Source organism: Eleutherodactylus coqui, chromosome 12 (genome assembly GCF_035609145.1).
Source record: "Eleutherodactylus coqui strain aEleCoq1 chromosome 12, aEleCoq1.hap1, whole genome shotgun sequence".
Taxonomy (NCBI): domain Eukaryota; kingdom Metazoa; phylum Chordata; class Amphibia; order Anura; family Eleutherodactylidae; genus Eleutherodactylus; species Eleutherodactylus coqui.
Window position 1 is genome coordinate 90,175,853 of NC_089848.1, and position 26,183 is coordinate 90,202,035.

General features: G+C 45.4%; 1 protein-coding gene across 1 annotated transcript; it reads right to left on the reverse strand.

Annotated features, from left to right (window-relative positions):
• Positions 1-20,574: 20,574 nt before the first annotated feature.
• LOC136587211 (E3 ubiquitin-protein ligase UHRF1-like) lies at positions 20,575-26,183 on the reverse strand. The gene has a single exon (XM_066585762.1). It carries the CDS (start codon positions 26,036-26,038, stop codon positions 23,804-23,806), a length of 2,235 nt encoding a protein of 744 aa, XP_066441859.1. The 5' UTR covers positions 26,039-26,183; the 3' UTR covers positions 20,575-23,803.

The following is a 26,183-nucleotide window of genomic DNA, read 5'->3' on the forward strand; positions in this document are numbered from 1 at the left end:
GAGTAAGCCCCCTAGGAAAACTAGGATATAAATTGGATTGGAAAGGGTTAAGGGTGTGCGATCTGTGTGCTTGAACAGGGCACATCAATTGCCACTCCGTAAAAGGAAACCACAGACTACTTGACACATGAAATCTGTCAGCACCAATCTTAATGCTCATTGTAGAGCATCATTATTTGATCATATTTTTGTATAGCGCTATTATCTGACCAGTGTATGTTGGTATTATTTGAGCGCTGTACGGTGGTATTTACCTAGGCATTGTATGGCACTGCTACTTAGGCACAGTAGAGGATATACGTTTTGCAGTGTATATTGGTCCTTGGTTGGCACTGCAGAACATTCTTATTTAAAGGGGTTTTGTCATTAGGACAAAACCCTGTCCCCTAGTTGGGCCCTGCCTAAAGTAAAAAACAAGGATATACCCACCTCCTCCCTGGAGTCCCCAGATACAGCTGATAGTTGCCTCCGGTATTTTTCGGTAACTTCTGGGTAGTCGGACGGCAGAAGCACATGACTGCTGCAGCCAATCAAAGGCCACCCAGGATATGAGCACTGATGACAGGAGCACAGATAGTGATGCTGTAGCCTCCGATTGGTTGCAGTGGTCACGTGCTTCCGCCATCCAAGTACCCAGAAGTCAACGCTGAATACCTGCCACAAAAGTCAGGTGCATCCCGGGACTCCAGGAGAAGTTGAGTATACCCTCATTTTTTTGTTTTCAGCAGGGCCCAGCTGGGGTACGAGGTTTCGTCCTAATGACAAAAGCCCTTTAAGCAACTGTATGAAGGTGATATATGGCCAATATCTGGCATTGATATTAGGTAGAATATTGTATACTTGTAATTAGCTACTATATTGTCTAATTAGTTCTACGATATGATAGTATACCATTTACGGAGGAGCACCAGCTGAAGGTACCACACAGGGTGGTATCCAACTTGAGCCTGGTGCTAAGGCTGAACTAGTCCTGCACAGAGCTGCAACCTAAAGAGGATTCTGTAGTACCTCTAAGCTGGTATTGGCTTGTGGCATCATATCTCCTGTGCTATCACCTGGAGTGCTTCCCGTTAAAGTACTTAATTCCCTATGAGTATCAAAAGCAATAAATAAATGGAGGTTAAATCAGTCGTCTCAGAACCCCTAGCTAGGTTCTGTGGAAGTCCCAGTTGCGAAACACGAATATAGGGTAAGGGGGAAAAATATCTTACATTATTTGGATTCAGTGGGACTGGAGAATGACAATAGTCTGTAAGAAATCGTGCTGCTTCTTCTCGGAGGCTGCAATACACAGTTAAAGAACCATTCTAGAAGTTAGAAATGCAAAATAATAATACATTTTACTCTATTGACCATTTAAATTCACACTTCTGTGTCTTTCCACAAGTCCGCCATGGAAGTTCTCGTTATGGGTCCTATAGCTCCGCTAAACCAGTTCATGAGTATGATCCTGACTTTTCCACAGACTGTTTGAATAACGAAGATACAACTTCATACAACATAGCAATGCTATATATGGCCTGTATAAAAATGGGCACTCTAATAGCTGCTATTAGTCATTGTTGCTTGGTAAAGGAGTAAGAAAACTCAGGAAAAACAGACAAGAAAATCTATTATCTGGTGATTTATAGTAATCTGTAGTGCTCCGGTTATCTTACCTTGTGATGCCCGCTGGGTTATTATATCCCAACAGCGATGGCTCTATGTAGTTCATATCAGGCCTCATAAGCTAAGACATCAAAATAAGGCAAGACAGTTACTAGCACAGTCTTGTATTAGGTGCTATAGTATGAAATAGCGAATTCATGGGGTGAACCATTACATATCAGCCTTATGGGGGCAAAGTCAGAAAGGACTTTAAGCCAGAATTCTGGTATTAAAAAGTGACAAATGTTTGTACACGTCACACTTTCACTGTAAAAGTGGGTGGGGCTTGGTGGGGATTATTAACTATAATTTCCGCCAGAATCTGGTTAAAATTTTAGTGCATATCTACTGCCCTTAGATTTCTCTGGTTTTAGATAAATGTGCTCCTATATGCCAATATCACCAAATCTCATTGAATGTAGCATTTGGTAGCTGAGTACTATATTAAACTTTGCAATTCCCATTTCGATGGGGTCATAATTGGGAGAGAATATTTCAAAAAGGTATTTCCAAGTTGGTCAACTGGTCAAAACTAACATAAAAACAATGGTTAAAAGCCGTTGTCGACATTGGACAGTACCTTTTTGTTAGAAGGGTCCTTCAATGATAAGCTGATGTTCTATTGCTACTTTTCATTAGATGTAGGGAAAACTCAGCACCAAGTGTACCCTGCAGTACCTCCACAGGAGAAATGAAGCATTACATAGTGGCCATTGAAATCAAAGGAGTGTGTATGTAATTCATAGACATGCCGGGTCCTCCACAAAGAGTGGTGCTCTCTGTAACCAATACAGTAGACGAGTGTCCTGCATGTGCCTCCTCTGATAACTCAGAACTGATAATAAGGGCATTTTAAAAAGTTTTCTCCAAGTTAGACTTCCCCTTTAAATAGATGGCAAACATAGTACAACATTGCTATACTAGCCCTCCACAGCGTGAATCAAATATACCCATCATAACCAAAGATTTAGGAGATTTAGCAGTAATGGGTCTGATGATTTCCTCTTGAGGGTATGTTTATACGTAGCAGAAATGTTGTGAAAGATACCATGCTCCCTCTCACCTCCGAGGTCTTCACGCTCTCGGCACTTCCTTCACTGGGTACCCAGTGGTGTCTATCTAGTGCAGCGGCAATGGTCAGATCTGCAACATCTGACCAGTGGAGCTGCACTCACTAGGGCCCGCCGGGTGGCCAGTGAAGGAAGTACCGAGAGCACAAAGACTTGGGAGGTCAGAGGGAATATGGTATCTTCTGAAACCTGAAGAAGTGCAGCTAATTTTGAGTCAAAATATGCACCGATGGTGTGGATGTCGACTCTGCCGTTTGCGGAAATGCTGCAGCATTTCTGCTACATGTAAGCATGCACTGAATGTCCATCAGGCTAATTCTTTACTCCCTTGTTAGCTCTGGAGAGGAGAATCTGGCATAGGTGTAGTATCCCATAGTGAGACTCATGCACCACAAGAAGAATACTTTATACTTTTCTAAAGTCTTGTTATATGCTTTTATGCTTTTGAAGTGTTTATAACGTACATGTATGCCTCTAAATTTTTTTTGCCCACTAGATCTTTGCCCACTATATCTTACAAGTGACGGCTTAGATGGAGTAGAGCACACAAATGGTTAAATAGCCCAGATTGTAGTTACACACACCATGGCCAATCAGATCTAGGCTAGAGAGTAGAGTTAAAGTTCAGACATGCACCTAGCTTATTCTAGATTGCGAGAACTTGCTGGTTAAAGGTGGAATTAGCTAAAAAAAAAACAACCTGCTTTATGTCCAGCCTAGGAGAAACACATTTGGAGGCCTACTATTGAGTAGATGACAGGCTTGCTTTCTTGATACCTGGATTACTACATTTAGTCTACAGGATTGGCGTCTTACAGAAAGCTACGGACTCATGTGTCGTAAACACCTCACATTTGTGCAGTACTGGGGTTTGGGTGACTCCAGTGCCTTAAGGACATCACAGTAGTGCAGTATGGAGCACAAAAACATCTTAAGAGGGATCAAAGCCACCACTAGTATTGAAACTGCCGATTTTCAAGGAATGTGCCTTCATCTATGGATGTTGTGCCACTATGCTTTGGTTTCAAATACATGTGAGTTTTAACTTTCCTGACTCTCTGGACTTTAAATGGGCGAACACAGTACACTATACCATCTACACCCAGGGAGCAGAGACCAGCCCCAGTGCACCTCACCATCACCCCACACACTTTTAACCAGTGTGGAACTGTTTTAGGCAGTGTCACTATATTCGGCCACCATGAAGGGAAACATCTACTATGACCTTTTTGAAGCCCCTGATCCATTGTCCCCATCACCAACACAGGTTATGGTCTTCATGTCACAAATGGGATTCCAGGATTTGGCCCTTCTCTCTCCAAAGGCACTATTACAACCGTATTCTCTGCCTTTTTATGTTTCCTGGGTGGGAAAATAGTGCTGTGATGATGATTGGAAGCAATTATTACAAAAATGGCGGGCAGGATCAGACTATATACTGTAAGTGGACTGTAATAATTTCCAAGAAAACATGTCCGATCTATGTCTGTATGCATATAAAAACAGCTTTATGTCCAACCCGTAAAGTTTAATAGCATCAATCAAACTTGCATTCTAATGGTTACTCACCCTTTCTTTTAGCAAATCAAAACAGACCTTGTTTTCAGTGATTCCAACATTGATAAACCCCTAAAAAGTAAAAATCCTTATGTATCAGACAGCATGACTACATGGACAAGGCCATGAGAGACGATGTCGAGTTGGCTCACCCCATGGCAGCCTTTTGACTCCCCCTTAAATATACAAACTGGGATAGACTGATTGTATTCCAATAGAGAAGGATAAGTCGTTAGTTGTGCCACTTTTTCTGAGCAGCATGGTCCTAGTCTACAGTATAGGAAGAATCCCCTTCAAAAAACATGGTCCCACATTAGGATAACCTACCTGAGGGTTATAGTGTTTGTCATATGGATCCTCCAAACACATAATCAAGCCCTGTTCCAAAAGGTCAGTCTCAGATGCAATCTTTGCTCCTTTTACAGAAAGGTTTTCCATATCACCTGCTTTCTTCCTTCAAGAATCACCTAGAAGAATTTGTAGATCAAAATCTAACAGTAAAAACATTAAGGCTGGAATTTCCGTGTGGCACATCCGCCCGAGCCACCTAATCCTGGGACTAGCCAGCCATGTGGACGAGATTTTGCTAAAATCTCGTCCATAAGGGGCGGCCATTCCGTCGTGATAAAGCCGGGCGGAACCGGCGATGTGGAGTGGCATTGACAGCCACAGCATGTCAATTCTTTTTTTTTCCCGTTGCTGCCTCACTCCTTTCTATAGGGAGAGAAAGCCGCAACGGAATGTCGGTGGCTGAACCACTCCAAAATGTGCGGCGAAATGACGCAGGTTTTGAAGTTGCGGCTCTCCCGCGGAAATCTCGTGGCCTTTCGGTGCGGCTAAGCCGCTAGATTTCCGCGGGATTTCCGTCCCATGGGAACTCAACCTAAACATTTTGTATATGAGTGATAACTGATATACAGAAGCAATATGATACATGACAAACATTACTTAGTGCAAGTCTAACCAAGGTAGCGGTTGTGTACAAAACACTAATAAACCTATATTTAGTGTTCATTAAAAAAATATATACTTCCATGATGACTGTTTCCTTATCATAGATGCCAGTAGGATTTGATACACATAACACTGAAATCCCATGGGCGTAATCTTAGGTGGCTTGTAACTGAGGTCCATATATATTCTGGATCTAGTGATGACCAAACGTTTCAAAAGTTCTGTTCAGGCGGTTCAATGAATTTGGGGAAAAAGTTTGATTTGGTCCAAATCAGTTTAAACTGAACTTCCGCTCCCCTAAAGCTGCTGTATAACACTGCCTAAGAGCCATAAAAGCTCTGAATAACAGAAGAAAGAAGTGAGAAGACAGAAGGAGAAGAAGAGGAGGAAGTGCAAAAAGTTTTCTTCTTCTTTTCCTTCCACCTCATCCTTTTGCTCTTATTCCTTCTCTTCTTCTACTAGTAGGTTCAGCCAAGAGAAACTGCCTGACATTCAGGTTCACAAACGGAGCTTCTAGCAAAGTTTGACCCGATACAAGGTTTGACTGTTTCTCTGGGTGCAACACATAACCATAAAAACAGTTAGCCTGCTCCACAGGCTTGCTCTTAATTTTTCCTGTTCTTTATCTCCTAACTTCATCGTAATGCCTATCAATTAGAAATTTTTTCACAATAGCTGAGTTCCCAGAACACATCAGCCGCACAACCTAAACTAAATGATAATTTATACACAGGGACCAAATCATAGTGCCAATGTAGTGCCCAAATACATCATGCAAATTGCATTGTCATATAGTACACAAGTAAGGGGGAATTCAAACATGGCAGATGTGTTGCAGAATTTTTTACATTTGAATGGAGTTGTTTTGGTGGCACGAACATTAATTTCTGCGTGTTGGAGTAACCCTTTAAATTTAGATTCAGCATTAAGGTTACCGTGATCGAAGTTCTCTCATGTGTCCAAATTAATTAACAATGATCACCGGAGAAAAAAGAAGAGACATGAAATTTGTGAAGTCACGGATGAGCTTTTTCCAAAGAACCTAGCCCAGTTTTAACTTTATCTATAGTGCGAGCAGACAAAGAGTGGCCTATCACGGCGGACCACCTTCCTAAACTTTACAAATCATGAATAATTATTTGACTCATTGCCCACACCATCCTAGTAAAGGAATGCGACAAAATGACCAAATATGGTCACTGGGGAACATCTAAACTCCCCTTCCACACACTACCAAGAATAGCTCAGTCAGGTCTCTGCTGCTTTAAAAGTTTCAGACTAAAGCCACATTTACACAGGACGAATGTCGGGCAAACAATGCCCGACACTTGTCCCTGTGTGTCGTCGCTCCCGTGCTGCTGCACAGGAGTGAGTATTGCTGGCTCTCTGACAGAGCGGCGAGCAGGTGGCTGGGATGGCCGGAGGAGATTTCACCTCTCTTTCCCCCCTGCCCCTCTCAGTTCACTTAATATAGCGGCCGTTCAGTACTGAATGGCTGCTGTTTGAACTGAACGATCATCGTTCAGGACTTTATGCAGCTTAAAATCCTAAAAGATGATCATTCAGTGTAAACAGAAGACATTCAGTACTGAACGGCCGCTGTATTAAGTGAATAGAGAGGGGCGGGGGAGAGCGAGGAGTGAAATCTCCAACAACTGCCCTGCTGCGAACCAACGATACTCAATCCTGTGAAACAGTACGGGAGTGAGTACATGCGGGGACGAGTGTAGGGCATCATTTGCCAAACAGTCTTCACGTATAAATGGAGCTTTAAAGTTGTATTAACCCATGAATGACAAGTGTAACAATTATCTTAAAGCCTTATTGACACATCCGTATATATGCAGCTATCGTAGCTGCGTCCAAAAATTACAATCATCCAATGTATTCATTAAGAGGAGCAATTTTTTGGCAACTTAAAAAAAAAAATCACAACCGCAAAAATAGCACATCGGCAACCGATTTTATATGCAGCATCAAAAGATAGGTCTTGCCCTATCTTTTGCCTAGATACACTGGAGGCTCCCATAGGCTTCTATGGGAGCTGAAAAAAAGGGAGGGAGGAAGTTTAGCTGCATCCAAAGCTGGGAAACGAAGACAGCTGGCTTTATTTAAGCATTAATAGTCATTCCAAGGATTTCTGTCAACCAAGAGATTTCCACGCTGCAGCGTATTATTTCGCCGACATGCCACAGCCACCCATGTGAATGGACAAGAAAATGCGGCTAAAGCTCGCGACTTGATCTTAGCTATTCTTCATTCATGCGATTTTTTTTTTTAGCCTTAATTGGCCAAGCGTAAGAATGCATACCGTCGTGTGATGTGTACTGCGCAGTACACCAACCAACCACCACTTTAGTTCACTATTGGCACATTTGGCATTGTTAAGAATCGCCCTTGCTGTTGTATTGCACAGCTGGTACTAAAACGCTGTGAAAGAGTGGTGGAGGGAAGGTGCAGGATGCATCATTGGCCAATCATGCATAGTTTATAAAACTATCATACAGTGAAGACTGCTATTCTGTATTCTGTAATACACCAAGCTATATATTCCCTGTAGAGAAATGATAATTATCACTTACCACTTGTTTGAGTTTCCTGAATCCAGGGTGTGAGAGAAAGTGAGAGAATCCACCTCAAAGGATAAGAAATCTTCAGTTTTTAAAGGTGGAGTCTTTCCCTATGCTGAAGTGGATTGCAAAGCACGAGAAGTCAACTGTTATGTAAAGTACTGAATGCTAACCGAATGCAAAACATTTTTCTATATAGTCATGTCACATGTGACTAGGTGCTCAGATAACTCGTGGCTTTCAAGGTCAAGGAACCTTGAGGAAAAGTGATAATCCAGCGCTATATACATACACACACATATATATATATATATACACACACACACACACACACAGGGTTCTTACATATATTCAGGGTGCTGAATCCAAATACGGCACCAAAGTTAACTGTCAGGCAACATAATGAAATTCTAGACATAAGAGAGTAAGGTATTCAATATTGTACCACTTTTTTATATTGGTCATTATATGGGCCTCTATCAAAATTGTCTACCAGGACTTCCAGATTAGCATGGAGAAAGATTTCACAAGGACATACGTGCAATTAAAATGCTTGGTGATTACTGCTGGAATATGTCCATCATTGGTGGACATAAAAGAAATAAGGGACTTCGTCAAAAATTACATCCAATTTCCCATATTTTCAAGCCACTTATGTAAGTTCCTTGTTATCACACATCTGCCACATGGTGAACTTATGTCATGCTTATAACTGTACATTAGGCTGCTCTCACACCTGCGTTAGGGTTCATTTTAGGGGTTTTGTCTCTTTGCTCCATTTTTGGAGGAGAGAAGCTGAAATCAAGTAGAAAAAAAAAGATCTGTTTTTTCCCCCATTGATTTCAATAGGGTTTTTTTTTAAAAAAAAAAAAAAGCTAACGGAAAGGCTTCAGTTTGCTTCCGATGTGTTAGGTTTCTGGTGTTTTTGTGTGGAACGGTGGTGTCACAAACTTGACAACTAATACTCCCTTCATCCTGAGGACTACTGGCCCTATCCTCTGCTGTGGTAACTCCCTCCTGGACCTGGAGTTGGTAAGTGCCACCGTGACAGGTCCATGCACTACACCCTCCCAACTCCAGCCGTATGCGTGGGTAGCGAGCCATTCCCTACAGTAACACCAATGCATTTTTTGGGTGTTACATAACTTGGCGTCTCAAGCGGGGCGTTGCACAATGACCAAAAATAAATTAAATATAATGGAGACATTTCTTAATAAACTGGTATATGTGAACAGAATGGTTGTGTCTGCAGCAGCACTAGAAGGAACAATGCAGGCACAGCTGGAATGAACTTCCCAACCCTCTCTTCGCCTAGTTGCATAACTGGAGGAGTTTGTATATACATATAAAAGTGCAGTTACTCTTTAACCACTTCAAGACCACACTCAGGAGCAGAGTCCGCTCCATACCCAGTGGCTATCAACCGTTTCTAATAGCTGAAGTTGACGATAACTGCCACAATCAGAGTTAGCTCTGTTTGCAGCAGTTAACTGTTAAGATACCACGGTCAAAGCTGACCACATAAACAGTTAGCAAAAGGGGCTTACCCCTTCCAGCGTCCCATCCGCACCCAGTACAGCATGATCGAAAGTTGCAATATAAAAATCACAGGAAAAGGGAAAGAATTACAAAATCACAGAAAAGAATGGCCATGTTTACTTACCAAAATACTAGTAGGACACAGATGGGAAGACACATACATCACCTTCTAATATATACAGAAAGCCCAAGTGCTACATGGAGCTTATAACAGATGCAAAGTACTAATGAACAAATGCTCACATGACCTACAAAGAGGGAGGTGGCTACCTCGTGCTACACCTGCATACAGATAAGGCCTGTTTCACACGGGTTACAAAACGCATGTATGTGAAGCTCATGGCTTCCAATGAGTTCTTTCAAGCTACAAAACATCTCTCATGTGAAAGAGCCCATTGGAAACCATGGGCTTCACATACATGTGTTTTGTAGCCCGTGTAAAAGAGGCCTTAAGCATATAAAGGGTGCGAGGCCAAACATGTACCATGCCGTGCAGATCCAATCCAAAGCCCACAGATTGAAGTTAAGCAGGCTGAATCGCAACCAAGAGTAATCCACAGTGGCACTGATACCCTGGGCTCCCACAACACCCAAAGCCGGTTTTAGTGTAGAATGTCTCCACTGAAAGTATGGGTTGCTGGACTACAGGTAACGCCCAGGTCATGCGCCAAGCTGGCAAAAGCTACAGATCAGCGGAGATATACTACACTAGTACCGCTCAGTACTAGTAGGCGGCTCCCAGCTCCCGGATACTCCTCCCGTGCTGGACCGGAGGACTGACACTCCAGCACCGGGCTGACACTTAGCTCTGGCATTACTACAGCCAGGAAGCTCCTGGACACTCCTCCCAACCGACCGGTGCAAGCCTGGAGGGTTGACACTCCGGCACCGGGTGGGATGCGCAGGGGTGACACTCAGCTCTGGTATTAGTGCAGCCAGGAAACTCCCTCTGGACACTCCTCCCAACTGGTGCTGGAATAGAGGGCTAGGACTCCAGCACCAGTTGGAATAAGGAGGAGGGCTGGAAGCCACCTACTAGTATTGAGCGGTAGTAATGTAGTATGTCTCCGCTAATCGTGAGCTCTTGCCAGCTTGGGGTGTGACCTGGGCATTACCTGTAGTTGAGCCTGGCCAGCCCATACTTCCGGTGGAGACATACTATACTAATGCCCTCAAAGCCAACCCGCCTGTTGCAAAAGATACTGATAGATATTGATTAAAACAAACATGCAGACAGCCAAAGCGCCAAATGAAGGAGCATTGCTAAAGGCCCATTTGGACACAATGATTATCGCTCAAAATTCGCTCAAAAGCCATCTTTTGAGCGATAACCATTGCGTCTAAACGCACAGCCATCGCGCACTTTTTGTGCACTGTTCGTTTATTGCTCATTTCTAGCAAGCCTTATCAGCGCTGCCTGCTGATATCTTAGCAGCCTGTGCTGATAGTATTCTTTCAGTTGGTATCCCGCTGGCAGTGCTCAACGGGACACCAGCTGAAATCGCAGAGAACAAAGCAGCCGTTTGCATATTCAAAACAGCTACATTGTTCTCAGAGCCATCGCGCAGTATCCCGCTCCGCTTGCATTAACTCTTTAGTAGCTAATTAGCTACTTGGAGTTATGCAAAGATGATCAGTCAAAACTGTCACTCAAACTATAGTTTGAGCGAATTTTCAGCGATCATCGTTCCGTGTAAATGGGCCTTAAGGTGCAAAACACTGATAAGTAACCACTCACACACCTATCTTCGAAGAGGAGAGCGGCTACCTAGCACAAAAGATGCACATAGATAAGTAATACATTAATGATAAATGAAAAGGAGTCAGGCCAATAGATACGTGTGGTGCACCATACAGGCTTACAGCCTACTAAAAAATGGAGAGAATAGGCTAATAAAGCACATTGCAAAAATTCTTAGAATGGTTTATTGATTCTATACATTAAAAAGTGCAGTTAATCTTTAACCACTTCAGGACCACACTCGGGAGCAGAGTCCGCTCCATACTCAGCGGCTATCAGCTGTTTCTATTAGCTGACAGTTGCGGGTAACTGATACAATCAGAGTTAGCTCTGATTGTGTCAGTTAACCATTTAGATACCACGGTCAAAGCTGACCACATATACAGTCAGCGGGAGGGGGAAAACTTCCAGCATCCCATTGGCACCCAGTAAAGCATGATCGGAGGGTGCAAATGAACTAGCATAGCAGCCCAGAACCCACTGAAGTCTGGTTTGTGTACATTAACATACACAATGGGATTTCATGGGATCTTGAAAGTATCCGGGCATAGTGCTATTCTTGTCTGAGGCTTAAGTCTTGTGATCTTGACTCCCACAAAACTGGTAATTGGCCACTACCAGGTGCGAGAGTCTTGGTAAACATGTCAGCTTTGATATGTACACACTGGTTATGAGTGTAAAATAAGCTCGGGAGCCCCAATTGAGTTAGAAGCTCTGTACCCATGGCAGGAGATGGGTGTTGTGAATGTCTCAGGGGTTCTCTGTGTTTGTTGACGCTTCCCCAGCTGATGTCCAGACAGATGATACTTGTAGCAGCCCTTGGTGATGTAAGTAACTTTGTAGGTGGATGTCAAAGGTAGTACATGCTTGGTGTGTCAAAATTCGCTAAAAACCGGGCATAACTCATGTGGTGTGTCACTTCGAGAAAAAAACCCCCATAAATTGGCAATATTTATAGTTTAAATAACAAAAAAGTATAATTGTAATATATAACTGACTGTATTTAATAAACCCCAAACTAATTATTTTACTTACCTGCTTAGTGACTTCTTTGTTCATCCGTCAGTCGGCTTCTGTTGTTAGTCTTGATATTATTTAACAGTTAAATATTAAATTTTAACTTGTGTGGGATGCCGTGACCTGAGATAAGTGAGGGGAGGGGGGATTCTTTACCTAACCTGCCTATTTGTGACTTTTTTTGTTGCTGAATTTCAATGGCTAAGGCCTCATGTCCACAGGGAAAATAAGAATTAAAATCCGCAGCGTTTTTCCCGCACGCAGCTCCGCGCCCCATAGGAATGCATTGGATGGTAATTAAAAAATTTCTGGAGCATGAAAAAAAATGCACATGCTCCATTTTGGTGCGGATCACGCATGCGGGAGCTCATAGAGCACATAGCTCAATTGATCTCCCGCATGAAAAATAAAAGACAATTGCAGTGCATCCGCAGCCCAAATCCGCGTTACAAATCCGCAGCGGATCTGATTTTCCCTGTGGACATGAGGCCTAAATCTGCAATTGAAGGTTGATATTTTGTACACTTCAAGCCCAAGCAAGCGCTACTAACTTCATCTGTCAATCTGTTGGTTTTGATATTATTTAACGCTGAGAATAAGGTCTCACAAAAGTACGTAGAGGGAAAAATTGTGAGTAAAGCCATTGCCATATTTTTCAGGGTGCTAAAAGTGTCCGGTAATCGGTTCCAGGTACTCCAAATTTCCTGTTGGTAACTCAGATATTCTCTTAATTGCATCTTTATTCTGCATATCGTGAAATAGAACTGGTGAGCATCGTAGGAGAGTTTCTTTAAAGGGGTTCTGACATGAAAAAAAAATTTTTTTTACTTACCTTGCCTGGCCAGGACCGATTGCCAGGTATGTCCCCTCCATCCAGCATCCTCTTCTGTGGATTCTTGAACAGAGCAGGAGCAGTCAAAATGACCGCTTCCTGCTCTGCTCCGTCCACCACTTCCGAGGTGAACAGACGGGCCGCCCACAGCAAGCACGTTACAAGCAGTGCTTGCTGTGGGCGGCCCGTCCATCCTGGCTGAACTCCCCAGTGCTGCGCATGCGCAGTGGAGAGGTGACTCGTCCTGACTCCTGACAGAGGGCACCTCTCTTCTGCGCATGCGCGCATTCCCGGAGAGGGGCGGCTCATCGGAGAAAGAAGAGCGTGCTGGTGGAGGACCCCGCTGCACAACAGCAACAGGAAAAAAGGTAAGTGTAAGATTTTTATGCTTTAGCAGCCATTAATCGTGGGTTCCCTGTGTCCATTAGGCAGACCAGGGAACAGCGGCCTAACTGGAAGTCCCAGAACTAGACGCTCTGTGCCAGAATTCTGTTGTTTTGGCCTCCAGCCCTCCAGCGCAGAGTGTCTACAGCAATGTTTTATTCTCGGCTACTGCATCTGGCCGTGTAGGAGCCGAGGAAGAAACATCCTTCTCAGTTCTCAGCATGCGGCCCCATAAGTCTCTGTATGCGACCGCGTGTCAGCGAAAATGGCTACACGTGTCATAGGTTCGCCATCACGGATCTAATTACTCCAACATTATAGGCTAATGGAAAGAGCAAAAAGTTATGACTCTTGGAAGGTGGGAATGAAAAAAGAAATAAAAGTGATAAATCCCTGACCCTAAAGTGGTCAAGTTCTACCTAAGGACTATTGGTACAAGACGCTCAACAAGGAATCTTACTGGATGTTTCTCCTTGGTACGTCTGCACCTTGTGGCTCAAATAGTCACCAGGACTTCATTTTGCACTAATGAGCAGATCATATTGCTTTTATATCAGATGATATGATTTTAGTCATCGTTGGCCACGTGTATATTTGTCTCTTACGATGAAGTGATAACTTGTCATGTGATTTGATGGGACTGATCCACAGACTTATTTATTCTACACATGCGCTATGACCAGTATACTGAGTACAGGAGCACAGGATGGAACGTGTAAGTGATCATCGTGTCTATATGAAATCGTATAGAATACTCCAACAACGTTTGAATGCTTTTCTACTATATGAACGCTGGTTTCTCTTCTTCTTTCGAGTAGTACGGTATGGTGAAGGGTTAAATAAACAGCTGTAGGCAAAGCTGAGCACATGGCAGACCCATCACATTTGTGTGCTGCGTTAGAGCGGTACTAACACGGCTGCTGTAGTTTAAATTGAGGTTGGGTTTACATGAAGTGAAACTGCTGCAGAATGTCCGAAGCGGAAATCCTGCTGCAAATTCCACTTCCAAAACATCGTCAAAGTCCGCACCCGATTGCAGAAGATACAGCGCTCACCTGCGAAGTCTTCATCTGTCGGCGCTTCCTTCTTTGGGTACCCAGTGGCCTCTAGTGAACACAGCACTGCTGGTTATTTGTAAGTGCCATCACCTGACCAGTGGCGCTGCACCCACTAGAGTACGCCAGGTACAGAGTGAAGGAAGCGCTATTTTACACCGCTGGAATACACCCATCTGAACTGATGCAATGTAAACCAATACATCAGATGGGCAGCGGATATCAGCCAAGCGTGAAAGCTTGTGTGAATAAAGCCTAAGCAGCATCAGTTTGTAAATCCACCCAAAGTTCTACTTCAAAACACTCTTTTTTGTATCTTGGGAAAAAAAAAAATTTGAAAAAAGTTTGCCAGAGGGTATAAAGTTTGTGCATATGTAGCATGTGCAGTGCCCGTTTTTCACCTTGGATCTGCAGACAGAAAGTACAAAGCGTAATACAAGGAAAGTAGTTGAGATTTAAATAAATCAGTTCAGTCAAACGCATATGCATTTCAAATGAATAGCGATGAGTAAAGGCCCATTTACATGCAACGAAATGGCATATGAGCAATAATCGTTGCATGTAAATGCAACCATCGTTTACCCTTCGGCTGAATGAGGATTTTAAGGTGAGCAGATGACACAGATTGCATGAGGTGTTCTCCACGGGAGCAGCTGATTACATTGTATTCAGCTGACAGCCTATGCGAGAAGGAGCTGATTGCAGAGCTCAGACCACCTGCTGAGTTCGGCAAGCAGCTCCAGGAGGCTCATTTGCACGCAACTGAAGCTAATAAAGTGCTAATGGGCATTAGTGCCTATTAGCACTTTATGCAAAATGATCACTAAAACTGTCAATCTTTCAAATCGCTTGAAAGATTGTCTTTGCATGTAATTGACCCATTACCAAAACACCTCTGGCAACAACTTCCCTTTCAATGGGGGAGTGCGCAAATGTGCGTGCAATATGCAAGGAGATGCCCAATTCAGTACATCGAGAAAAAAACAGTACATCGAGAGCTAATTAAGTAAAAAAAGGAGGGCACAAAAAAAAAAATAAAAAAATTGCAAGTGGCAGCGATGTTTTTGCAGTAAAAGCAGCGCTGATGCTCAAAAATCGTGGGATAAAAGTCGCGATTTTCTCACAGCGATGTCACCAGTGTGCAGCAGCCGTTAGCCAACTTAATTGTTAGAAGTTTTTCCGTACTTTATACAGTGCACAAAAAAACCCCAAAAGACAAAAACATTCGTTTCACAAAAAAAAAAAGCCCTCATATGGTTTGGTCAATGGAAAAATTAAAAAAGTGGTGTAATTTTACCTGGGGACTATCAGTACAAAATGTTCCACAAGGAAGCTTACCGGATGTTCCTCCATGGTACGTCTGCATCTTGTGACCCAAATAGTCACCAGGACTTCATTTCGCAATAACGAGCAGATCATATTGATTTTATATCAGATGTTGTGAGTTTGTATTCATCTTTGGCCACGTGTATATTTGTCTCTTACGATGACGTGTAATTTGATGTGACTGATACCATGACCAGTATGCAGAGTCCGAGCGCACAGGATGGACCCGTATAAGTGATCAGCGCCTGTCTGTATGACTCTACACACTCGAAATGTGCAATTTACTTGCGGATGCAAAGGCATTTTTCTGTCAGACGCCTCCCATCACTTCAGTAAAGCAGCGATCCTCAGGCACGGTTTTTAGCCACGTCGGTAGATCGCCAAGTGTTTGCCCTTCTTTTCAATGAGAAAACTCGCATCACGTGGGCGAGGTGTGCCACAGAATGTGAAGATATAGGACATGCCGCAATTTTATCCTGCATTGCGATGCGGGGAGAAAAAAAAAAAATGTTCATGTATATGACTCAATTCAAAAGAATGGGGTCCAGATTCGTGCATCTCACAAAACATAAATCTCCACTATTTTTTAGGCCCCATGAAAGCGGCCTTAGGCCTCATGTCCACAGGCAAATTCTGATTTAATATCCGCAGCGTTTTTCCTGCACGCGGATCTGCGCCCCATAGGGATGCATTAGACACCCGCAGGTAGTTAAATACCTGCGGATGTCATTTTTCCCTGCAGGCGCAGGTCCCGCGTGCAGGAAAAAATCTGGACCATGCTGCATTCAGGCACGGGGACGGCTCCCGCAGGCTTCTATTGAAGCCTATGAAAGCCGTCAGGATCTGCGCCTGAATTTGGCCTCATGTCCACGGAGAAAATCAGATCCGCTGCAGATTTGTAACGCAGATTTGGGCTGCGGATGCACTATAATTGTCTTTTATTTTTCATGCAGGAGATCAATTGAGCTATGTGCTCTATGAGCTCCCGCACGCGTGATCCACACTAAAATAGAGCATGTCCATTTTATTTCATGCTCCAGAAATTTTTAAATTACCATCCGCGGGTATTTATCTACCCGCGGGTGGTCAATGCATTCCAATGGGGCGCGGATCCGCGTACGGGAAAAATGCTGCGGATTTTAATTCTTATTTTCCCCGTGGACATGAGGCCTTAAACTCACCTGCTCCGGGCGTGCATGTCTTCCTTCCTTCGCGGTCGGCGGATGTGTCCGGCCCATGTGCGCAGCACGCAGCCGGCGTGCCGAGCACATCTGCCAGGCCCAAGAAAGAAGATCCAGCCGCGCAGAAGGGAAGACACGCACGGCCCGTAGCAGGTGAGTTATTCTTATTTTCAGCCCTTATGTCCGCGGCGCAGGAGGGACCCGCTGCGGATTCTCCATGTAGAATCAGTAGCGGGCCTGATTTTCCCCGTGGACATGAGCCATTACAGTGTGGCCACATGATGGGGTGTTCCGTCACAGCAGCTATGGTTTTTAGATTTAGAATTTTTGCCCTGCGTAAACATCCTGCAGAATGACCGCAGCAGAAATTCCACAGTCAAAATTCACAGCCGATTTCAGAAGATACAGCGCTCACCTGCGAAGTCTTCGGCTGTCAGCACTTTTATTGGGTACCCAGTGGCCTTTAATGAGCCAAGGGCCGCTGCTCAGGTCATTTGGAAGTGCCATCACCTGAGCAGCAGCGCCTCGCCCCGTACTTAAGTCAGCTGTGGGTATGAAGTCGATTTAAAGTCAAAATCCGCACCAATTGTACAAATTTTGACTGTTTTAGAAGCAGAAATGTTGAGGAATTTTTTGCTCTGGACATTCTGCAACATTTCCGCCCCACGTAAGCACGCCCTAAAGGGGTTTTCTGACATTTTATATCATATTCACCTCCTGTGGCGCGCTGCTCCAGGGCTTCGTTTGGATCGCGGCAGCGGTCATGTGGGATGTTTTACGCACGGGATCATTGCAGTCAGTGAGAGGCTGGCAGTTTTACGAAACGTCACCAGGCCTGCTGGGCAACATCACCTGTCAGGAGGCGGACTGCAGTACTTCTTTTATATAGAGGTGGGGAGCATGCATCCTTTCTTCCCTTCAGTCTTCGGATTCTGTCTGGATTGTCAAAAATGGCATCAAGACATAAGGCAAACTTAAATCTACGGCAACGGAGACAGAACCGCTGTTGTAAACATCGGCGTGCAGAATGAACTGCGGTGTAAACCTAGTCGTACTGCGGATAGTACAGGGGCAGCCACACTCCTATGAATGCTGCCTGAAAGAAAGTCTGTCTTTGTTGCCCATAGCAACCAATCACAGCGTAGGTTTCATAAGAGCGGGGTGACGGGCTAAACTTCCATGGCCCACTGTTTTTTAATCCCTTAGGCCTCATGTCCACGGGCAAAATAGGATTCAAAATCAGCAGCGGATCACCCGCATGCGGATCCGCAACCCATAGGGATGCATTGACCACCCGCAGGTAGATAAATACCCACGGATGGTCAATAAAAGGGAATTTAAAAAATGGAGCATTGAAAAAAAAAAAAAGGACATGCTCCATTTTCATGCGGGTCTCCCGCAGGCTTCTATTGAAGCCTATGGAAACCGTCCGGATCCGCAGGAGACCTAAAATAAGAATAACTCACCCGCAGCGGACCGGGCGGTTCTTCTCTCCTTCACGGCCGGATCTTCTTTCTTCGGCCGGGCGGATGTGTCCGGCGCATGCGCGTGGCACGCAGCTGGCGGGCCGAGCACATCCGCCGGCCGAAGAAAGAAGATCCGGCCGTGAAGGAGAGAAGACCTGCACGGTCCGCTGCGGGTAAGTTAATTCTTTTTTTAAGCGCTCATGTCCGCGGGGCAGGAGAATCCGTAGCGGGCCTGATTTTCCCCGTGGACATGAGGCCTTATAGATGCAGCAGCCCTCCCCCAATTTTTTATCCCCCCCCCCCCCCCCCCCCTTGAAAAAAAAAACCCCAAAAAACAACATAACTCTTATTTATCCATCGACATAGAGGTCTGAGGATTTTTGTGGGCTGAGTTGTATTTTTCAATGGTACCATTTAACGTACCATATAATGTACTAAAAATTCCAGGTGTAGTGAAATGGAAAACAAACCGAAATTCCACCATCTTTGTTTGTATGGCATACACACTGCAACAAAAATGACATGATAGTTTTATTCTAGGAGTCAGTACAATTACTACGATACCAAATTTATATAGTTTATTTTGCTGCACTGCTTTTATTTTTTTAATAACATTTCATTTTTTTTAATGATTTTAGGTTGCCATCTTCTGACAGTCATAACTTTTTTTCCCCCCCGTCGACATAGTTGTGCGAGGGCTCAGTTTGAGCGGGATGTCCTGTTGGTACTATTTTGGAATACACACGGCCTTTAAAGGGTTAACCGCACCAATGAGCAGCGCGGTTTATCAAAGCTGTTGCGGCAGGGTGCCAGCATCCGCATTGTATGGAGTGGGATCACCCCGCAATCTCCCTCCATACATACATACCATCGAACCTGCAGGACACAACTGTACGTCCCGTAGCATTAAGGGGTTTTCTACTTCTGTTGAAGAACAAGGGACTCTGTACCCCCAATACCAGTGATTGGGAGGCCTCCAGCAATCTAATATTCACTACTTAGGTTCACATCAGCCAGGGCGAGCGTGATATGGGTGCGAATCCCATCCCTGTCCATGCGAAATCTCCATGGATGCAAGGTGTTTTTAATGGCAAAACAGCCTCGCACCACTTTGAGGATGCAGGGAGCCTCCGGCACGGCAGAGGATCGCGGAGTTTCTCCTATTGCTTTCATATGGGGCGGTGGTGCGATGCGAGAGCCCGCAGAAAGATAGAACATGTTGCGATTTGTTTCCTGCATCAGTGCCATGCAGGAAAACGTCACTCATGTGTATGACCATTCAAAAGAATGGGGTTCATATATTTATGCTTCTCGTAAAGCCGGTGTTAAGGCCCTTCTTATACAGAACGATTATCGTTCAAAGGAGCGAAAGTGAATAATTAGAATCATTCCGTGTAAAAGCAGCCAACGAAAACCGTCCACTTTGTTCATTTTCTGCAGACATAGAAATAATCGCTGGCGAATTCACTCATCGCTCAGTCCGTCTCATTCACACGGGTGAAAACCGCATAGGCGTTTTATGCGTTGTGAGATGCATGAAGATGGGCTCCATTGTTTTGAATGGACCTGTTCACACAAGCAAAAAATAAAAGTTGCGGCATGTTCTAGCTTTTGGCGTTCCCCCCCCCCCCCCCCTTTCATTTTACTGCACTTAGAACTTCTCTGTTACGTTTTTCAGTACATTAAATGGTACAGTAAATACTATCAATCAAAAATACGACTCATCCCGCAAAAAACAAACCCTCATATAGCTATGTCAATGGATAAATAAATGGAGTTAGGATTTTTTTAAAAGAGGGAAGGAAAAAACGAAAATGGCGAGGGGGAAGGGGGGTGGGAAGAGGGCCAAAGCATTAATGGGGTTAGACATTGCATGGCATGGGAAAATCAATCAATGGGAAACACTTGCGATTCTTTCCATCTCGCACCTGAGGATTGCAATTTCACAGAAGTATTCCAAGGAGTTTTTAAAAATATATAAAAACACAAAAATAAAAACCTTGCAGGCGCGTTAAAGTCTAAAAAAGTCGTGCTCATCCACGTGAATCCAGCCTTATACAGAAAATGTGAACGACTGAACGATTGCTCGTTTGAACAAGCCAACGATGTATCTACCTGAACGCAGGCAGACATTGTTCGCTCGTCCGAACGGTTGGTGTAAACAAACCCTTACGGCGGAGATACACAAAGGGCCGAAAACTATGCAATATTAGGAATTGTGAAAAGTTGAAATTTTTTTTTTTTTATTGCTTCAATAAGAACAATTTTACAAAATTGTAAAAGGTATAAAAACCATTCCACAGAACGTCACGTCTCCAAACGGACATGGATTAATAGGAGAACAAAAGGACAACACCTGGGACAGAAATCACAAGCCCAAATTGGATAAAACTTAGCCGAGCTCTAGAACACAAAAACCACAAGACACAGAAAGATACAACTATGTAAGAATTAACAAACTTGCCTGGAAGACTAGATAGGGAAACATTGAATAGTTAGTCTAAGCCAGGTGTCTCCAACTGGTCAACTACAAAACCCAGCATGCCCGACGGCTAGGTAGCCCAATGTTCAAGACCGCTGGTCTAGTTCCATGCAGTTGAGACAACCGTCAGCATGCAGCTATGGCTTTTTGGGACTTGTAGTTACACAGCTGGAGATGGACAGGTTGCAGACTTTTTAATGGAGGTTGTTCCACTTCAGCTTTTTGCTGCAGGAAGCAGACAGCCAAGTACATTGCGCAGTGGGCCGGGTTGAAATTGTAGGCCGAGACCCATTTACTTCAATAGGACAACTGTCAGTGCTCTGCCGTCACACGGGAGTATCGTTCATTGGATGGAGGCGGAGTGCTGCAGAACTCTTTCTGACACCACTGTGAACAGGCACTCAAAGATGAACGACTGCCTATTTACACTGAGCAAGTATTCACTGACTAGTTGCTTCCAGCGAGCGGAAACAAAGTGACCAATGATCGATTAGTCACTTAGTACCGTCAGATCCTGCATTTACATGGGACAACGATCAGTCAAAATTGTCAGTTTGGGCAATTTTTCAACCAATTGGTTGGCCTATGTTAAAAAAAATAGTACACTAAGCCTGCAGTATCAACCCCAGCCACCGTGCAATGTATGGAGCTGTCCGCTTCCTGCTGCATGACAGCTAGAAATGGGACAACCCTTTTAAAGGCAACAGGACTAGCAGAAGTGCATTTAAAGTGGATCCATCACCTACGTATGTACAGTTAGGTAGTCCAAGATGCAGTCTACAGACTCTGGGCCAGTTACAACAATGTGATATAGAACAAATTTAGGCCACGGCTGCCATTCGCCTCCTTTAAACAACTTTATAATATGACACATCCTATAAAAAAAACTGCAAAGATAATAAAACCAACATATACAATAAAACTGAACATGGAAAGTTCATGAGGAGGTGTAGCATCTATCATTTTCTGATAATTGCACCTAATCTCTGAACCTAAACAGTCATAATGGTGACTAATGATCATCTAGAACTCAGACCCCAAAACTCAGGTGCCATCGTTGCTGATCTGAACTCGCACTTGTTTACAGTCACTGTCCTTATTGGGTCCTCAACTAAAGAAAGATAGACTCTCAGTGCTTTGTAAGACAGCCCTTGTTTGCTTGAGGTAGATCACATACAACTCTACAATTGTGAAACAAACAGCCTTACATCCAAGGATCGCAAGAGGTGAACTTAAAAGGGTCATCCAGGAAGGGCCCGCCGGGATACACTGGGGTCAGAGTGGAAGCACTGCTCCAACCCTGTGTAGTGGCCAGTGCTCATAGTTGCAAGTGCAGCTCTCATTGAAATCAATTGGAGCTGCGCCTGCAATTACAAGCACCAGCCACTACACAATGGTCGGAGCAGTGCTTCCACTCTGACCCCAGTGTATCCCGGCCGGCGCTTCCTGGATAACATTTTTAAAGTAACACTCCCGTCATGGGACAAAATCTCTCCAGAACTGAGGTGGGGAGATATATTATTTGCTACCGCCAATCCATCTGCTACCGCCAATCCATCTGTTCCTTTGACCCGTCCCAGATGGCCATGGTGATTCTTAAGACCAAAAAAAATATATATATACACAAGTGCCCAGTATGCATCAGGTAGTCCAAGACATCAAACGTTAGCATTGGCCAGTGCTCACATGAGCAGCACTAGCCTATCAGGAAGTAGCATGCATTGTCTAAGGAGGAACAGTGTCCATCCTGCAGAGGAGCACCGTAGCCATGTTGGAAAATGAAGGGTCTCAACAGATCACCAGCGAATTGGAAAGGTACGGGACCAGGTAATATAACCAACTCCAGTCCCTGGCCATCGTCGGAGGGTCACTTGATGTGCTCTAACTTTGCAACAACCAGAGTTGCACTATAAAAGCCACATATACAGCTCCTATAAGAAAGGTCAGGGCCTTAAAGATGTCACACTGCCACTAGTAGTCATGTGGCCATAGACACGAGTACATCAATGATGTGTGGAGCTAGGATAAGCCATAGGCCACTTTGAAAGACCAAGAGTCCACACTCTTAAGGGAAATCTAGCAGAACTGATGCCACAGGGAGAAGAGGTTTCATCATTTAAAGGGGGCTTTCTGACACTAGAAGAATGGACCTACGTCTTCCTTTGACACTACCAACAGCGCCACTATTTGTCAACAGCTCATGACCGATATTGCGGATCTGGCCCTTTTCATTAAATAGTGAGCTGCAATACCAGAAACAACCAGTTGACAGGAGTGGCAACATTACAACCCCTTTAAATACCTTCTCGGGCGCTTGTTAACATGCAGACCACCACAAGCCATTTTCTCCAAGCAGCGACTATCCAGCTGTTATCACTGCAACTCCCAGCAAAACCTTGACTACATGCAGTGGTCAGTGCATCCTGGGAGTTGTAGTTTCAGCAACAGTAGAAAAGACAGTTTAGAGACGCTGCTATAAAAAAGTTTTCAACCTGATGCAGAACTACAGCTCCCAGCATGCAATTCAGGACACGTTGGGAGTTATAGTTTTGCATCAACTTGAAACTACATTTATAATAGACTGTCAAAACCATAAACAAGCATAAAAGCTGCCGCATACCAGCGTATTACAAACCTACAGCACTACGACATGACAAAGTGAACAGCAAAGTTAACCCTTTAGCAGACAGAACTTTTTAAGAGTCATCAGTGCAATTGTAAGCGATGAAAAATATAGGACCTGCAAAGTAACACAGGCGCTAAAGGCGAGAGAATAGAAGAGCGCTATGGAGAGCAGACGAATATATAGAACTACAGAGCAACGAGAGAAGACAAAGGCTGAGATAGAAGGAGGAGGGATGAAGTGGCAGACAAAGGAGAAGATCAACTATGCTGATAGTGTCACCCAGGATAGACAACTGGGCGCTCGGAAGAGAAGCTGTATGGCTTGGCCGTATCCTGGACTGAAGTCATTGGGCAGATCTACCGTCCACACTCGTAGCCAGGGAAGAGCTGGCCGAGGAGGGTCTGCAGAGGCTTGTTGACCCGCATGTTGTAGTTCTTGCCCAGGTCGTGCCTGCAGGCCGGACAGCTGTACACCGAGGCCTTGAAGGAACGGTCCAGGCAGCTCTTGCAGATGTTGTGCAGACACTCGGTGGTGATGGGCTCGTACACCACCTCCTGGCAGCAGATACACAGGAAGGTCTCCTCCACTTTGCTGATGAATTTCGGCCCCTCTTTCAGATAGGACATCACTTCACTCCACACTTTTGCATTCGGCTCGTCCTTTTTGATCAACTCTTTTTGCTCCGGCGTCAGTTTAAAGAGCTCTACTTTAGTTTTCTTTGGGGTTCCAGTAGAAGGCGTCAGAGCTTTGGCGTTCTCAGAGTTCCTCTTTCTCTTGCCCTTGCTTGGCGTTTCTTCCACGCCAGCATTTTCTTTCTCTCTCTCCTTGTTGGCCATAGTTTCCAGGTACCCCTCGGGGTATTGCATGGTGAGGCCTAGTTTCTTAACACGATCTTTGCCCTCCTTGGTCCACGGCGCCGGCTCGTCGTCATCTCTTTTTAATAGATAGCGCCAAACAAGAAAGCCGGACTTGCCCTTCTCTGGCCAGTACTTCACCACCTTGTAAATGCCATCATATCGGTTACCGTCCTCTGGGGCATATTTGCTGTGTTTCCGCCCCTTGGCATTGCGCACAACACGAACCGGCCTACCTGCTTTCCAGTCCTTGGCTACAGCCCCTTGCTTGTCGTTGATGGGGGCGCTGCAGTTGAGGGCCAGGGCTCGGTTCGTGTTAGTCAGTTTCTGGTCACATGACTGCTCAGCTGTTCGCTTGTTGCCCGAGAGGTCTCTGCCTCCGCTGCCGGTGTAGGTAAACTCCGTCCCATTGTCCGCATCATCCTCATAACCTCCCGCCAGCACCAGAGAATAAGCGCCATCGTGACTTCTTCCGTGGATGCCAGCCACATGAGGCCGATGCACTCCCGCCTCACTGACCTGCACCCTGAACTTCCACATGGTGCCAACGGGCACACCTGGTATCTTCCCATAGTGGTTGGATGGAACAATTGTGCATTCCCGGGAGCGCCCAACACAAGCCATGCCCTTACCCCAGTCTCTTTGGCAAGACGAGTTAGCAGATGCCATCTTGGCCTTTTTCTTGCTCTCCTTCAGTTTTTCACCAGCTAGCACCACCTCGCTGGCATCATTTCTACACTCAGGGCAGTACCAGTCCTCATCATCTTGGGGAAGGGAAGTGAGTGGAGGGTCAAGACAGTACATATGAAAAGCCATGTCACACTCATCACACAGCAGCTGCTCCCCGGGGCTCTCTTTGCCCCCACAGACGTGGCAGGCGCACATGCGGCACTTGATCCTGGGGTTATCCTTGCAGTGTTTACACTCTGGTCCATTCTGGCGTTTCGGGGGCGGCTCTGAAGACTGGGCGGAGGTGCCAGGCTCTTCAATCTTATAAATGTCATCCACAAATCTGACCCTGCAGTCATCCAAGGAGTCACCCACTTCCCCCAACAACACCTTAGCGTACAGTTCTTTGATGGTTCTGGTCTCCCGCTTGCGCTGGATCTCCGCATCGTACCAGTAGCCGCGCTCCTTGGGCTCATCCGGGTTGTAGTTGACCATGACCACCAGTCCAGCCTGCAGCTCCTCCCAGGACAGCTTGGTCCTGGCCCGGGGTCTCACATCCCTCCCGGTCAGCTGCACCACCCCGTTCTCAGGATAGTCCTCGTACTTTATATGGTAGATGACGTCATCGGGGGCTCCCCGGGTCACATTCACCACCTCCGCCTCGAACCAGGCGCCCATATGCAGGTCCCGGGCGTCCACCAGCTCCTGCACCCGGTACAGTCCCAGGGTGGTGGGCTCGGCGGGCGGCTCCTCTTCCGGCTCGGTCTCGGACATGGGAGCGTCGTCGGGCTCTTCTGCCGTCACCGGAGCAGCGGCCGCCGCCGGGGCAGGAGGAGGGGGGAGCTGGCGGACCAGCAGCTGCACGATGTCGTTGAGCCCAAGGCTGTAATCAAAGAGCGTGTGGCCGTCCTCCATCTGCTTCCCCCGGTAGAAGAGCCGCTGCCTGTCCTGCTGCACCCCGAACACCTCCTGGATCCGCTCCCGCAGCTCCTCCACCTTGGTCAGCTTAGACAGGGAGTCAATGCGATGAGTCTCCCGGCCGTCCATGGTGCGCACCTGGATCCACATGATGGCGGTTGCTGTAAGGAGAGTTGATGCGTCTGTGCTGCCCGGGATTGTCTCTCGCTCCTCGGACGGCTCCCCAGCGTGATGCGGACACTGCAGAGTCCGGTGAAGTGTGTACAGAACTCCCGCGCTACTCAATTGGCGCGGT